Raw genomic sequence first — 16,964 nt, forward strand, 5'->3', positions numbered from 1 at the left:
TTGATCATATGGCAACTCTATTGTTAGTTTAGCACTACTAACTCAACCTTCTTGAGCTGTTGTTACCTGGATGAGAGGAGGAGTGGGTTTTTGTTTGGTTTTTTTGTTGCTTTTTTTGTTTTGTTTGGGTATTGGAGGGAGGGAAGGAGATCCAACACAATTCTATATTTTGAAAGGAAACTCCCCTCAGGGTTGACTGTATTGACACTGAAGAAGAAAAGTGAAAAGAGGACAAATATTAAAATCCAGTTTGCAGTTTTTCATTTAGGATGGCTCAGAGGAGGCAGATAAAATTCATGTTGTCACAAAGCAGGCTTGTTAAATGCATTAATGAAGGAATGCATTAATAATGATGGAAATACCATGGCAAATAGAAGTAATATATAAAATGTGATAACTACTAAACATCCATTTAAGGTGGTCACTTTTGTGTATACATCTTTATAACCTTAATTTCCTTCACTACGTATATCTGGGACTAATAACCAGCATGAAAAACTGAGTATCTAGATTTTACAGTGAGGAAGTCTTTCTTAAAAATCCAGTCTAACTGCCTAAGAAATGTTTGATGTAGATTTATTCACATTTGCCTCTCCTGATCTAAGTCTCATAACTGTCTCTCACAAAATGACTGTGTATGTCCTTATATGTGTATCCATTTAATTTGTATACTTCTCAGACAGCAGCTTCTCTTTGTTCAGATTAATTTCTTGAAACTTGAGTGAATTAAAGGGAATCGTTCTGCAGAATGGGCTTCCCTCGTGGCTCAGAGGGTAAAGTGTCTGCCTACAATGCAGGAGACTGGAGTTCAATCCCTGGGTTGGGAAGATTCCCTGGAGAAGGAAATGGCAACCCACTCCAGTATTGTTGCCTGGAGAATCCCTTGGACGGAGGAGCCTGATGGGCTACAGTCCATGGGGTCGCAAATAGTTGAACACGATTGAGCGACTTCACTGCACCCTTTTCTGCAGAATGATCAGATAATACTTTGCCATTACGAGGTGTGCTTGGTAGAATGAACAGGAAAGGAAACATCAAGAAACTACATCTTATGGCCACACACCTACTTTTCCCATCTGCTGTTTTTCCCCGATGGTCTACACCGTTGGGCTCTAACTTCCCCTCTGAGCACAGTCTTGGAGGAGTCACCTGGGCTGTGTATGAAGGGCTCCCTATCTCCTGTTCCATAAGGACTGGTCCTTAAAAGTTGACATACTTTGACTGACATAATTATTGAATCTAGAGACCCAGTTCAAGCCCCAACATTTAAATTATCTCAGACACCTGAGACTCAATTCTGTTTTTAAAGAGGTTAGGAGATTCCATATCTTTGGTCAGTGTAACACATTCCTAATTCTCCCCATCAACAACTCTCACTAGCAGGATTCTTTTTGCATATGTCAGAGCTTTCAAATGTCACAATTAATTAGGATTTCATCAAATAGCAGTTCTGCTGATTAATCAATTCCAGCAGCATTCTATAAATGTCTCTCCTACTAAGTAGCCCATTTTGGCCAGGCAGGCAGTAAAGATGAAGACTGAAAATATCAGTCTGAAAATGAGCCCCACCTGAGGGCTTATTCCTTTCTTTGGAGGAACACTTATGGTTAGCTGAAAATGCAATTCTTATTCTTTAGCCAATTCTATCAGAAACAGGGGCTTCCCAGGTGGCTCAGTGGTAAAGAATCCTCCTGCAATACAGGAGATTTAAGAAACATGGGTTCCATTCCCCCGTTGGGAAGATCCCCTGGAGTAGGAAATGGCAACCCACTCCAGTGTTCTTGCCTGGAAAAAGCCCATGGACAGAAGAGCCTGGGTGGCTGCAGTCCCTGGGGTCACAAACAGTTGACTCGACTTAGTGACTAAGCAGCAACAACATCAGAAACAGACTGGACCTGGCCTCAGACTCCGCAGAGCCGTTACTGGCCCCCTCTAGCCTCTCCAGCCCACTGTGTTGAGAGATTGGAGGACCGCTGTGTTCTCTTTATGGAAATGTAATATGTGCCACTAGGGATCCCGTAGGGAGGGAATACCCCATGCCCATCCCCCTGTGCTTTGGTTCAGATGTGAAGTCACCACATTCACTTCTTTTCTCTCTTCTCTTCCCTTCTCTCCCTGTCCTCCCAGGAGCAGCACCCAGTGGGGCTTCCCCGGACCACGGGCCCCATGCAGTCCTCTGTGCCCCCAGGCTCAGGGGGCATGGTCTCCGGAGCGGGGCCTGCGGGGCCAGGCTTCCTGGGCAGCCAGCCCCAGACAGTCCTCATGAAGCAGATGCTCATTGACCAGCGGGCCCAGCTGATGGAGCAGCAGAAACAACAGTTCCTGCGGGAGCAGAGGCAGCAGCAGCAGCAGCAGCAGCAGATTCTCACAGAGCAGGTAACTCATGCCTATGGCGGGCTTCCTACAATTCGCAAACATTTCTTCAGGGCCTGGTGTCTGAACGAGTCTCAGGTCTCGTCCTCCAGCAAGAAAGTCACTGGCCAGCACTTCCCAAGACTACAGAAGAGCCTGCAGAATGTAGACCTTTCCATTAGTTAGGTTTTTTTCTTAGAATGCATTGGTTTGTTCTGAAAAGACAGGCTTCAGCCATGCATTTGAAGACCCCCTTGCCAGAGATCTGTCTTCAAGTCTGGCTTTTTGCTTCTGGCTTCTGGTACCGGGGTCTGTGGAATCAGCATGTGGGTGGCGGGGGTAGAGGGGAGCTGGCTTACATTCTTCATAAATTCTGATATTCCCAGCGGGAAGAAAAAAGAAAATAATTCAGAGAACTTTGTTTCTTGGAGGAAAGAGTCAGAAGGGGGGATTGAGAAGAATTCTCACAGCGTTGGTCATGAACAATGGAACAGGAACAATTGCAGAATAATAGGGCCCACAGAACTACTTGGAAACCTGAACTCCGGGTCACAGAAAGGGTGCAAACTTGAGAAAAATTCCCAGCAGCTTTGAAAACAGCTCAGGAAATCTTTGAGTTAAAGGCCTAACACAGAGAAAGCTTTACCTGAGGCGTGTTTGACCACCGTTGACACATAATTCCTCCAGCTTTGAAAGGAAGCCTTGCTGTGGGCTGCTCCTCTGAGTTTCAGTGTGTTTTGTTTTTCAAGAGGCCCTTGCCTTCTTTCGTGTTATCCTGAGAGAGGCCTGAGATCCTCCATCTAGGCCGTCCCTAGATGGCTCCAGTGGAGGGGTCTGACCCATGCATCTTGCCCTTCTATTATAGGAATCGTGAGGTTATCATCTAAGGCTCAAGGTCCACAGTTACCCTTCTAGAATGTTCCTAATAGGATCAGAATTTTGGACATTTATCAAGCATCCTCCACCACACCATATCTATACATGATGCCGTGTAGGACCAGAGGCATGTTGAGGTCCTTAGTGACCAAGAGCAGCATTCAAAGTAACACCAGTCATCCCCCCAAACAGAAAAATTGTACTGTTGAGCACAGTTCACTTAGGTTCCCTTTTTCGCTTTTGTTCTTGAACAGCTGTGTAATTATCTCCCTTTTTACCGAGGTTAGTCAGCCACCTGGCAGCTCTTGTACAAACAAACCTCTGTCCCTCTCACCCTGTGGAAGGTGTGTGACAAGGAGCCACACTGATGTCTCTCAGACAGTGATAAATGGGGCTACCGAGGGGAACAAGGGGAAGCTGGGCTTTGCAAACCCTCCCCTCAGCCAAGCCTAGGAAATTTCACATGTGCCTGATCCTTTAAGTGACTCTCTTTGATGGGTATGCTATGACCGTGGCACAAAGGGGAGTCGGCGTAACCAAGCCAAACAGCTGTGCCAGGCCAGAGGAGTCCCCACTCAGTGAGACCAGCCAAGCCCAGGAATGAGGAAGGAGGTAGAAGGAAGAAGAGTCACCGAGGATGGTGCCCACCGACCACGGGGCGAGAGTGCGGGACCCTGCAGAACCCAGCACACAGAAGACAGACACAGGGCTCCTCAGAAAAGCTGGGAAATGAGAAACTATAAGAGAAAAAGAGAGAGAGGGTGTACAATTCCTTAATGACTGTGTGTACCAAGAGCTGAAGAGGGACCAAGGAAAGAACAATTTACTCTGGGCCACATCTTTTGCTTCTGGTATGATTCTGGGAAAAAAAAAAAAAAACTGCTTCACCTCTCTCATCTGCCAAATAGATTTCCCTATTTCCCAGCCTTCTTCCGGATGTTCTTATGAGTCACGTTTATAAAACCCTTAGGAAACAGCACAAGGCGGGGCTCTGTCACATGACCCTGGTGTCATGGAATGCGACTAAGAGCTGCAGCTGTCCTGTGGGACTGGCCAGAACTGAGGCGGGGGATGGAGCACGCCGCCTGCACCTGGGGACAGTGCTTATCGATGCACCTACCTGGGGGTCTACACTCTCGAGGATGAGTGTGGCCATATCAACGCCACGCTGATTTTCTTGGAACCTACAGCAGCAGAGAAAGTATCCTGCTGCTGCTGCTGCCGCTAAGTCGCTTCAGTCGTGTCCGACTCTGTGCGACCCCATAGATGGCAGCCCACCAGGCCCCCCCGTCCCTGGGATTCTCCAGGCAAGAACACTGGAGTGGGTTGCCATTTCCTTCTCCAATGCATGAAAGTGAAAAGTGAAAGTGAAGTCGCTCAGTCGTGTCCAACTCTTAGCAACCCCATGGACTGCAGCCTACCAGGCTCCTCCATCCCTGGGATTTTCCAGGCAAGAGTACTGGAGTGGGGTGCCATTGCCTTCTCCAAGAAAGTATCCTAACATTTTCAATTTTGCCAGCAGCATACTGGGAACACATGGGTTTCCCCGAAAGGACATGGGAGGGAAAACAGAAAGATTGGGGATCTTGCATGTCTTTGGGAACATTCAGATGGTTCTCAATAGACTTAGAAATCAGAACAGAGCAAGTAGAAACCAGGTGTGAATTAACATTTAATGCGTGTTTCTCAGAGCGCAGAGCATGTCAGCTGCCATCCGTTCACTAAGGTTCATTGGAACCTGGAATTTTAGATCTGAAAGAAATGTTAATCATGAAGTCTCTTTATTTTACACATGAGGGAAACTGAGGCAGGGGAAGCTTACATGATTTTTTTTTTTTTTTTTTTGGAGCTTGCAGAGCCAGTGAGAGCCAGAGACTGGTCTGGCACCTTGGGCCCCCTGATTCCTGACCCACAACCCACCACCCCAGGCTACTTCAGGGCTTGTACCCATTTGTAGATGGGACACTAAAATTCTTACATAATATGGGAAGTTTGGCTTCAGATAAGCTTTTAAATGCTCAGCTTACTTTCAATAATGTTCGTAGACTGCTACCTAAAAGATTAGCGTGGTTTCTTGTCTATGCTGTGTCTACACAATTAATTCATTTCAACAGCAAAACACCATGGTAGGCACTACAGGACAGGGTGAACAGAGGCCATTCTTTTCTTTTCTTCAGTTGCCAGAGTACTGGCTGGCCTTGTCAACAAAAAGGAAAAAAAGAAGAAAGAAAGAAAGAAAGAATTATAGAGCTGCCCAGGAACAAAAACAAGAGGAAAAAAAATAGAAATAAACACATGTGTTAAGAAGTGGTCAACGTGTGTTATTTTTATAATGAACACTCTAAAGAGCAGAGCCCTGGCTGTTTGTTTTTCTAACCCTTGCAGATGAAAGGTGCTCAATGAATATTCCACAGCTGCAGAGGAGGCTACCCCAAAGGTCACCCAGCTACTTGACATTAGACCCAGAACTCAAACCCCTCTCTTTGCTCTTTCCACCCCATTCTTATTTTCTCTCCCTTTGCACATTCAGCATGATAATGATACACAGCAGCCTCCCCAGTATGTTGGTAACAGCACGGGCAGTGCCGAAGCCCGGTGACTGCAAGAAGGAAAACTAAGACACAGGTCTCGTGGTTCCTGGTGGATGTGGGATCCCACGCAGTTCCTCAAGGCAATAGATGCTGTGTTTTTGACTTGCGGAGATGTACTTTGCAGGCAGTATGACACCCTGGGACTAAAATGAGGCCTTTTTTTAAATAGTCCCTGAGAATCCCATCTTCCTATACCCAAAGCATCTATTTTAGGTTATTAAAAATTAGTTGCTTGTCTGTGTGAGCTCGGTGCCCACAATGCTGAGAAAGGCATGCAGCTGATACCGAAAAAGCAAAGTCAGAACTGCCTCCCTGGGCTCCCTTGGCGGTTCAGTGATAAGGAATCTGCCTGCCAATGCAGGACGCGTGGGTTTGATCCCTGGTCTGGGAAGACCCACGTGCCGTGGAGCGACTAAGCCCATGCGTTACAACTATTGGGCCTGTGCCCTAGAGCCCAGGAACCGCAACTCGTGCCCATGTGCTGAAGCTGAAGCCCTCTTGCCCAAGAGGCTGTGCTCTGCAACAAGAGAAACCGCTGCCCCGAGGAGCCCGCTCGCCGAAACTTAGAGAGACACCAACGCAACAACAACAACCAAGCACCACCAAAAATAAGTGAAATTATTTTTTTTAAAAAACTGCCTCGGTGACTACACATCCCTCTTAAGCCAGCAAGACCACACGGCAGACATGCCACACAGCTTCACCAAGGATGCGGGTGGTAGAGGTGGGTCTGACAGCCAAAAACCAGAAACACCCTAAATAGCCACCCCTTGCAGCACGGATAAAGACACAGACGTATGTTCTTTGGGGGGAATACTACTCAACAGTGAGGATGAACAGTCCACGCTGCAGGCACCAACCTGGATGAAGCGCGAAAATGCAACAAATGCAAGAAGACAGACACAAAAGCCAGACTCAAATATGATGTCTAAAACCCACGTCTATGAAGTACAGAAGCTGACATAACTAATATGTAGTTGGCCTGGGGGTGCTCCCCAGGGGTCAGGGGAAGGGTGGTCATGGGGAAGGGACAGGAGGGGCTCCTGGCAACATTCTGTGTCTTGATCCAGAGGCTGGTTCCCAGAAGTGTGTCCATTTGGGAGTATCCCTCACACTGTATACGAGTGTTCCACGCCTATATGCTGTTCTTCAATACAAGGTTTAGTTTGTAAAACCCTCAGAATGGCTGGGATATTCAATTGCACGTTCTCTCCCATCTCACCTCCTGGTCCTCCTTGTCCTCTGTCATTTCAGCAGCTGCAGCAGCCACACTTACCCCGGCAGCACCTGCAGCAGCAGCAGCGGAACCCATACCCAGTGCAGCAGGTCACCCAGTTTCAAGGTGAGGCCGGTGCACACCTCTGCCATTGTATTCCTTCCGGGGGGAAGGTAAAGTGAATGTCACCCGGTGACAGTGCCATGGGTGCTGTGTTTGGTGTCCAAGTAATAGGAAAAATATTTAAGACCTGATGGTACCAACCAGTCAGAATACCAGGCATTAACCTTTCAGCCACTGGGCCCCAGAGAGGTCCTGGTGGGCCCAGGGTGGGGTCATGATAACTTTGCGGGTGGGACTGGAGTAGCTATTCTTTACCAAAAGTACAGAAGTATTTCAATATTTTAACAACCAGGGCTTCCCCGGTGGCTCAGATGGTAAAGAATCTGCCTGCAATGCAAGAGACCCAGGTTCAGTTCCTGGATTGGGAAGATCCCTTGGAGTATGAAATGGCAGCCCACTCCAGGGAGAATCCCATGGACAGAGGAGCCTGGTGGGCTACAGACCATGGGGTCACAAAGTGTTGGATACAACTGAGAGACAAACATTTCCACTTTCCAAAGACATACAAGTGCCTGTTGACCCAATATCAGCCTTGTTGGTATCTAGATCACATCTCAGAGATGACGGTGGGGAAAATCCTGTGTCGCATTTTTCTTACTAATCCTAGCAGGTTTGCTGACCAAAGCCTTAACTTTCAGCAACTGCAGTGAAAGAATCTAGCTTTTAGCAACCACTAATCTCTGCTGAGGAGAAGGCAATGGCACCCCACTCCAGTACTCCTGCCTGGAAAATCCCGTGGACGGAGGAGCCTGGTAAGCTGCAGTCCATGAGGTCGCTGAGTCGAACATGACTGAGTGACTTCACTTTGACTTTTCACTTTCATGCACTGGAGAAGGAAATGGCAATCCACTCCAGTGTTCTTGCCTGGAGAATCCCAGGGACAGGGGAGCCTGGTGGGCTGCCATCAATGGGGCTGCACAGAGTCGGACACGACTGAAGTGACTTAGCAGCAGCAGCAGCAATTTCTGCTGAACGTAGAAGACAAATAGGGACTTGAGCTTGGTTGGACTGTCTTGATCCTGTTGCCCTTTGCACAAATCCTGAATCATGGCCCCAGAAGGAATGGCTGCACTGTCCAGGGTTGCCATTCCTATGTTGATTGTTATTGTTTGGTCACTTAGTCTCGTCAGACTCTTTGCAACCCCATGGACTGCAGCGTGCCAGGCTTCCCTGTCCTTCACTATCTACTGGAGTTTGATCAAACTCATATCCATGGAGTCAGTGATGCTATGTAATCTTCTCATCCTCTGTTACCTCCTTCTCCTCCTGCCTTCAATCTTTCTGAGCATCAGGATCTTTTCTAATGAGCTGTCAGCTCTTCGCCATAGGTGGCCAAAGTATTGGAGCTTCAGCATCAGTCCTTCCAATAAATATCCAGGGTTGATTTCCTTTCAGTTCAGTTCAGTCGCTCAGTCGTGTCCGACTCTTTGCGACCCCATGAATTGCAGCACGCCAGGCCTCCCTGTCCATCACCAACTCCCAGAGTTCACCCAAACTCATGTCCATCAAGTTGGTGATGCCATCCAGCCATCTCATCCTCTGTCATCCCCTTCTCCTCCTGCCTCCAATCCCTCTCAGCATCAGAGTCTTTTCCAATGAGTCAGCTGTTCTCATGAGGTGGCCAAAATATTGGAGTTTCAGCTTTAGCATCAGTCCTTCCAAAGAACACCCAGGACTGATCTTTAGGACGGATTGGTTGGATCTCCTTGCAGTCCGAGGGACTCTCAAGAGTCTTCTTCTCCAACACCACAGTTCAAAAGCATCAATTCTTTGGCACTCAGCTTTCTTCACAGTCCAACTCTCACATCCATACATAGCCTTGAGTAGACGGACCTTTGTTGGCAGAGTAATGTCTCTGCTTTTGAATATGCTCTCTAGGTTGGTCATAACTTTCCTTCCAAGGAGATGGACTAATTTGATCTCCTTGCAGTCCAAGGGATTCTTAAGCATCTTCTCCAGCACCACAGATTGATCCCCTCAAATATCAATCCCTTCAATCTCCAATAGAGGGAACCCCTATGGGTCTTATATGATGGTGGAGGATGAGTCTGAGGACCCTCCCCAATCTCATCCACAGGAATTTTCAGGGGGTCACAGGAGTCATGAAGCAGTAGAAATCCTAGTTCCTGTCCTCTCTCCTCTTGGAGGACCGAGATCAGTGCATCCTCACTTCTCAAATGTTACCTCTCACTTTGACAATCTGCTAGAAGCCAGGAAGTCCCTTGCACAGAAGTATGCATATATAGTAAATAAATACAAACTTTATGGATCGTTTCACAAGAGTTACCCTTTTCCATAGACTGCGGGGGAAAAATTTATGATCTAGGGTAGCGTTTTTCATTCTTCAGGTTGCAACACCCAAGTAGTTTGTGTCCAACTCTTTGTGACCCCATGGACTGTAGCCCACCCAGGCTCCTCTGCCCAGGGGGATTCTCCAGGCAAGAATACTGGAGTTGGTTGTCATGCGCTCCTCCAGGGGATCTTTCCAACCCAGGGATCAAACCCAGATCCCCCACGCTGCAGGTGGATTCTTTACTGTCTGAGCCAACAGGAAAGCCCATTGAAGATAATTTAGTGGGCCAGAACCAGCACTTTTAAAATGAAATAATAGGAGAAAAATGATCGGAGTGTATCATAATGAGGGCGGCTTTTGTTTCTGTCCTGAGCCCACATGTGTGTGTACTGTGAGTTGTGGTTCAGAGTCTAAAAGCCGCTGGTGTTCACGGCCAGATTTTCCTAAGGATGGCCTCTGGACCCCTGGGGCTTGAGCAGCTACCACCCTTAAATCTGTGGGACAGTTCTATCACTTCAGATCCTTTGGGGCCCCACACAGGGAAGGACAAAGGGAACTGGGCTGTCCGTGGAAGTGCTATGCAGTAAATTTGTGCCAGTATTCTTTGAAGAATTCTCTTTCTCACTTGCCCATGTGTGCGGGAGAGTGGGAAATAGTTACTGCTACAGACGTGGTTTTTGTTGCAGACATGGAGCCCTCCTTTTCTACCTGTAGTCCTCAGACTTGAGCCTGCGTCTGGTCACCAGCAGAACTGGTTCAAAAAATAGAGGGCCCGCTCTCATTCCCAGAGTCTCTGATTCAGGAGATGTGGAGCTGGATCTGTATTTACATCTGCAACAAGTTCCCCAGAGATGCTGCTGCTGCTGCTGCTGCTGCCGCCCCAGGGGCCACACTTTGGGAACCGGTGCTTTATATTATGAACTAATTTAAACCGTTAAATCTGATAAACCTGGCACCATGTCCTTTGAGTTTCCTAGATTCATAACTCATCATTTTTTAGAATAAAAAGACCCACGAAAATTTAATTACTCCTCTATGAGTTATTCTAGATGGTTTGGCTCCGATTTAAAAGTTCTACTCTGGACTTTTCTAAAACCCCAAATTACAGGCAGTCAACCTAAAAATTTCATACACTTAAGCTGAACATTTGAGGGTTCCTGAGCAGCAGAGCTGATTGAGACGATTTTTTTTTTATTCTCTTCAGTATTTTCACATATTTGACCTACCTCCTAACATATTATAATGTTATGGATCTGAGAAAATAGCAAATTGATAGATAAGAAATTTTGTCGTTGGACAGAGGTTCTGTTCAGATTAACTTGTCTGAGACCTACAGGTCCTCCCACCACTTTACTTTTCAAAGGTTTTAAGGATGATCTTTCGCTGATTGAGTTCTGTGCCTCTGGGCAGTGTTACATGGGGAAATGCTTATTTTTCATAACTATAGACTTCCTATGAGTGAATATAGAACATAGATCCTTTTAGGGAAAAAATTGCATGTTACTGTCTCTTTTTGAATATGGAAATTTTACTTTGACATTGTGATGTTAACCAATAGACAAGAAAATTAGTTTGATATAATGTTTCACAGTAACACCTATTTTAGACAAAAATTTGAAGAAAGTCTGTTGTTTCACACATGCAGTAATCTTATTCACAAAATTATTCCAGACAAAACCTAATCTTTCAACATATTAATTCTAAATATACAACAAAAATATCCAGAATACAAAAGTCCTTTCATCCGTTTCCGGCAGCCTGTTTATGTAATTTGAGTCTGTTCAATCAATCTGAGTCAGCAATATTTTTCCCTTAAATTTTTTTATAAGCAACCCAATCACCCATTTTACCCATTTATCAGGCTGGCTGTGCAGTCAATACAAATTTAGTCATTAAAGTCACAAAATTTCATAACAAGATCACAAGCTGCAAGACATACTACCAACCAGTGTTTAATTAGGAACTTTTTAATATCTTTATTGTATCTAAATCCACTTAGCTATCATTAAGCTCAAAACAAAAGATTGAAATGCTTCTAGGGATCTCCCCCAGATCTTTCTGGTTTCCTCACAGTAACCATTTCATTTTTTAATGCAGCCTGATACTGACCTCAAGCCACAAAAACTTAAGTCATAACCAAAATTCCCATAATTTTCTTTCTTGAAAGAAAATATAGAGACATGATTGCTGCCCAGAAATCAATAACCCCATCAGAAAGACAAAAATACACTTCTCTTATCTGCCAAGGTGCCAGGATTAACAAGGTTATGTACTATTCTCATCTGATTTCTCATCCCACTCCCAGGAATGATCAAATTTGCTTATAATATTGATTGGCTCCCGTGCTGCACCTTTTTTAAATGTGCAGGAAAAAATTATTTTTCTTTTTTTGAAAACTTTGTCATTAGCAGAGAGACAAAAAAATCCATTTCTGTGCACCTCCTAGCCCTTGAACATTGACTGGTATTCTAGGGGTGACATTTTTATTCTGTTGGCTGGTTTAGAAATTTCCTGGAAACATGTAAAGAAGGACTCACTCAAACATCAAATAGAGTTGAATGACTGGGCATTGGTACTCTGGTCAGCTTTTAAGCAGCATCATGGAAACTGCCTTAGTGGTCATTGCTGATTTGAAGGTGTGGCCTTTGCATCAGTGCATCAAGTTCATTGCCAGGTAGCAAGTAGGAGGATGTCTTCTTTCTCTAATTCAGGAAGCTGGCCAGTTCGCACTGACATGTTATGATTCAGAGAATGTGGAGCATGTGGAAATCTACAGAGGGGATCCAAACAATGTCCCATCTGCCAAAATAGCTTCTTAGCAGAAGTAGGGGCCTTTAACCTCTCAAATCCTGCTCAAATCTTAAGGGAAATTAGTCTAATGGTCTTTATTGATAGTATTCTCTACTGAGCCATATTCCATGTCACAAACAGGATGTGCAAAGTGAGCCACCATTTCTTCCTAATTTAGCTCAGTAGGTGAATTTCCTCTCACCTCCAAGAAGATGCTATCTTATTGGTTGAGGATCATATAAAGAAGTCGCTAAGTCATGTCCGACTCTTTCAACTTCATGGACTGTAGCCCACCAGGCTCCTCTGTCCATGGGATTCTCCAGGCAAGAATACTGGAGTGGGTTGCCATTTCCTTCTCCAGGAGATCTTCCCGACCCAGGAATGGAACCCAGGTCTCCTACACTGCAGGCAGGTTCTCTACCGATGGAGCCATGAGGGAAAGAAACAATTGCTTCTGTAATAGGAGCAAAAATTATATCAGGGTATATCAAATAGAAAAGTCAAGTACTGTGTGATCCCAATTTTCATGTGTATTTTTATATATTAAGGTAAGTTAGCAGTGGTCATCTCTGGATGGTGAGAATTTGGGTGACTTTCATTTTCATTTTTGTGCTTTGCCTATTTTCCAGATTTTTCACAATCAGTGTGTGTTATAGTCAGAAAAATAATCACCTCTCTTTCTTTAAAGGATTTATTATCAGAGTAGATCCTTTCATTTATTAATCAAAGCATTTTTGTCATTCCCAAAGAAAAGTCCATCTATGTGTTGCTGTGCACTGCTTGTGGAGATGAGTGAAGAGGTGTGTCGTTTTTTCTCTGCAGGGTCTCCCCAGGATATAGCAGCTGTGAGGAGCCAGGCTGCCCTCCAGAGCATGCGAACTTCACGGCTGATGGCACAGAACGCAGGCATGATGGGAATGGGACCCTCCCAGAACCCAGGGACAATGGCCGCAGCGGCCGCCCAGTCAGAGATGGGACTGGCCCCTTACAGCAACACACCTACCAGCCAACCGGGAATGTACAACGTGAGCACAGGAATGACCCAAGTGTTGCAGCACCCAAACCAAAGCGGTATGAGTATCACACACAACCAAGCCCAGGGGCCGAGGCAGCCCTCCTCGGGGCAAGGGGTTGGGATGGTGAGTGGGTTTGGTCAGAGCATGCTGGTGAACTCGCCCATGACCCAGCAGCGCCAGCAGATGAAGGTAGGCCAGGCCTTGCCCAGGCCCCAGGGCCCACCGAGGCTGCAAAGCATCATGGGAACGGTCCAGCAGGGAAGCCAGAGCTGGCAACAGAGGGGCTTACAGGGGATGCCTGGGAGGACTAGTGGAGAGTTAGCATCATTCAACAATGGCGCCAGCTACCCGCTGCAAGCTGGCCAACCGAGGCTGACCAAGCAGCACTTCCCCCAGGGACTGAGCCAGGTGGTGGATGCGAACACTGGCGGGGTGAGAACTCTCAACCCGGCCGCCATGGGTCGGCAGATGATGCCGCCGCTCCCGGGGCAGCAAGGCACCAGCCAGGCCAGGCCCATGGTCATGACGGGCCTGAGCCAGGGCGTTCCCGGCATGCCAGCCTTCAGCCAGCCCCCGGCACAGCAGCCGATGCCCAGTGCCAGCTTTGCCTCCAGCAGCCAGAGCCAAGCCTATGAGAGGAACCCCCCTCAGGACATGTCGTACAATTACAGTGGCGACACGGCTGGGGCATCCTTCCCCGGCCTCTCGGACGGTGCCGACCTTGTGGACTCCATCATCAAAGGTGGACCGGGGGACGAGTGGATGCAGGAGCTCGATGAATTGTTTGGAAACCCCTAGTCAGGAGCGGCCCTGGCCACCACAACTCCAGTGGTTTAAAGCTCCAACCGTGAAAAAGAAACAGGATGTCACCGCATCCTTGTTTTTTTGTGTTGTTTTTTTGACCCACGTGATCTGAGCAAAGCTGCAGCCAGCTGACTGTGGAAGATCCAGGCACCAATCCACAGCCCCGCCAGGCGCCGTTTCACCTGATTTTCACACAGCAATGGAGACAGACGCCCTGCGGATCCTGCTGCAAGAGAGGGGGACACGCCAGAGGTGGGCAGAGAAGATGATTCCGGAGCCCTCAGCTTGGCCCTCCCTGTGGTCACCCGGCCCAACAACAGCCACTCTGGCCAAGACAGACTGCTGCCCAATGTGAGGTAGCTGTCGGTGCCTCCTTGCCTTGGCCCAGGTCTACAGCTTTGGAGACCCAGAGGGGAGAGAGCCTGAGGCCAAGAGTCCCACGGAGGCTGCTGGGTGGTGGCAGAGGCCAAGAGCACAGGTCAGATACGCGCTGAACTCTGGCTGCAGAGAGATGTCAGCCTTCAAGACACACTACTGGGTTTGGAGGGAAGGTGCAAAGAACAGTGAGATGTCACAGGAAGACGAGACCCTACAGGCCTGTATCCTGCTCATGATGACCTGCAGGAATTTTAGAGCTTGGAGAAGGGTCCTGGCAGTCCTGGGTGGGCAGCCCTCTGCTGATGACCATGGCAGCTTTTACTCCGGGGAGCTGGCCTGGCGTTTCCTGGGGGCCCAGTACAACCTGATATATCTCAGCCGGTCCCATCTACTCCGGGAGACCGAGGATGGGGAGGCCCGGGGTGGATGCTGTGAGTCTGTCCGTGCGGCCGCCTTCCCCAACTGGTCCCTGCCCTCGTTCCTCCTCACCTCCGCCCCAGCCTGCCTGAGCTGGTCCTTGCAGACTGTCCAAGAAGAAATGAAGCTTTTGTCTTTAGGGAGCCTGGGTGGAGGGAAAATAAGAGCAAGAAGAACTTAGACAATGCCTGAAATACAGAGGCCACACTGGAGTTTTTCTTTCTCTGCCTGGAACAGAGCGGGTTGCTCTGCTGCTGGTGGTGGGTTTCCATGAGCTGCATCTGATATTTCTGGGACACTAGGGAGGACCAGCCTGGACATCACTGGCTCTGGTTCCCTTTAGGAAAATCCCAGGGGTGATGCTCTTAAAGCAGCCTGACCCTTCATCCCTTCTCACCAGAAAGACAACTCTCAAGCCCTGAAAGCTGATGAACTGAAAAACCCATTGCTCCACTTCACCCATTTTGGTAATGAAAAGAGGGAAGGTATGGTTCCTTTCCTTGGGCAAAGCGATCCCCTCTTGAAGTTCTGTACAGTTGTTCTTTGTGTAATTCACCCAGATCTGTCCTAAGTGAAGTCTGTTGGAAGGGATCCACAACCTCTGCTGCTGGAGGGCTGGTCTCATCTGCCCTCCCCTCCCCTCCCACTGGCCTGTTTCGGAGGCCATGGGACATAGCTCTTGTCCTAAGTGAGTGAGCGTGGCATAAGCTTTTCTCCTGCCATCCCTTCCCTCCATGCCCTAAAGGCAGGCTTGCTTCTGTGCACTCACATGTCACTTGCCACACCAGAGCCCCAGCCCAGCCTGGGGAGTCACACTGGGCCAGGTCCTGGGACTGAAGCGGGTAAAAGTGAGGAGCTGGGACAGAGGATGTAGAGAGGCAGCAGGCAGGCAAACACTGCCCGGGACCTGCTCGCCAAGTACCAAGGTCATAGCTCTCCTCGGCAAGGGGCAGGCTGGAGACCAGAGCGGGCCATGTGGGCGAGGACCCGGGTCGGGGCTGTGGTCCCTGGGGAAGGAGGTGGTGGCAGGCTGACCATGAACTCCCTGCATGGGGAGGGCCACCACCAGGGGAAGCTCTCGAATGGAAGCAGATGAAAACCAAAAACAAACAAGGGAAAGTGAAGAAACGAGAAGACACAGAAATATATAATTACCTTTTTCTGAAAGGTGCAGGAAATAAATATATAAGTAATGATGAGGAACTGGAGGTGGCTGATGGAGGGGGAGAGGGGGCCTCTGTTCTCTCTTAAATGCGTCCTCCACATGCTCAATACTGGGACCAACTACATAGAGAGGTAGATTTTAATAAGGTGGCTTCGTTTTGTTTTTTGTTTTTACTACGGTGCTGATGTATATGTAATGTCTAAAAAAAAAGTTATTTGTAAATAAGTTTTTACAATACTACAGATATCACTGGGTCTACTATCTGTAAAAAATATACATATAAATATATATATACTGTTTGTTTAAAATAGAGTATTTTTATTTCATCCCTTAACTCATCATCCCAGCAGTGGTATTGCACTTCAGATGATATCGAATTACTAATTTGTACTGTATAATCTATGGCAACTTCCTCCATTTGATTCAGATTTTTCTAGTTTTCTGGTTTTACTTTGTACATTGAGCATTGCTTCTTTCCTTTTGAGAAATGTACAGAACTCGGAAATGTAGAAATGAAGTGACGTTGGCATACCACTTTTAAAGAAAAAGTAAATAAAAGATCGTTATCTGAACCAATCCAAAGCTTAGTTTATTTTAGGGAATTCCCTGGCAGTCCAGTGGTTGGGACTCCACACTTGGACTGCCAAGAGGCACAGGCAGAGTTCGGTCCCTGGTTGGGGAACTAAGATCCCACAAGCCTCACAGCATGGCGAAAGGAAAACAAAAAGAAACATCACTTTAAATAAAAAGTCTCTTTTAGGACTATCACAGGCACTCCAGCCTTAATTAAGCAGATGAACGTTTTATGCCTGGGTTTTAATTGATTAACTGCAGCTCTTGTCTCGAAATTTTGATATCATTATTTAAACATTTAACTAACAGTGGAGATCAATCAGTCATTCCCAGCCTTTTTAATTCCACCACACTGTTAAAACGTTCCAAA

General features: G+C 47.1%; 1 protein-coding gene across 3 annotated transcripts in view; it reads left to right on the forward strand.

The window, feature by feature from the left end:
• The window catches only part of MAML3 (mastermind like transcriptional coactivator 3), a 450,956-nt gene extending 434,359 nt beyond the window's left edge, over positions 1-16,597 (forward strand). For 2 of the 3 annotated variants that reach the window (XM_027956264.3, XM_060400653.1), the window contains exons 3-5: positions 2,128-2,376; positions 7,074-7,161; positions 13,064-16,597. In XM_027956264.3, coding sequence (XP_027812065.2) covers positions 2,128-2,376; positions 7,074-7,161; positions 13,064-14,055 — 1,329 coding nt within the window. In that variant the 3' untranslated portion in view covers positions 14,056-16,597. The remainder of the gene's footprint in view (positions 1-2,127; positions 2,377-7,073; positions 7,162-13,063) is intronic. The other variant, XM_042234330.2, reaches the window with a different exon arrangement.
• The last annotated feature ends 367 nt before the right edge of the window (positions 16,598-16,964 follow it).

This window comes from Ovis aries, chromosome 17 (assembly GCF_016772045.2).
Source record: "Ovis aries strain OAR_USU_Benz2616 breed Rambouillet chromosome 17, ARS-UI_Ramb_v3.0, whole genome shotgun sequence".
In the NCBI taxonomy this organism is placed as follows: domain Eukaryota; kingdom Metazoa; phylum Chordata; class Mammalia; order Artiodactyla; family Bovidae; genus Ovis; species Ovis aries.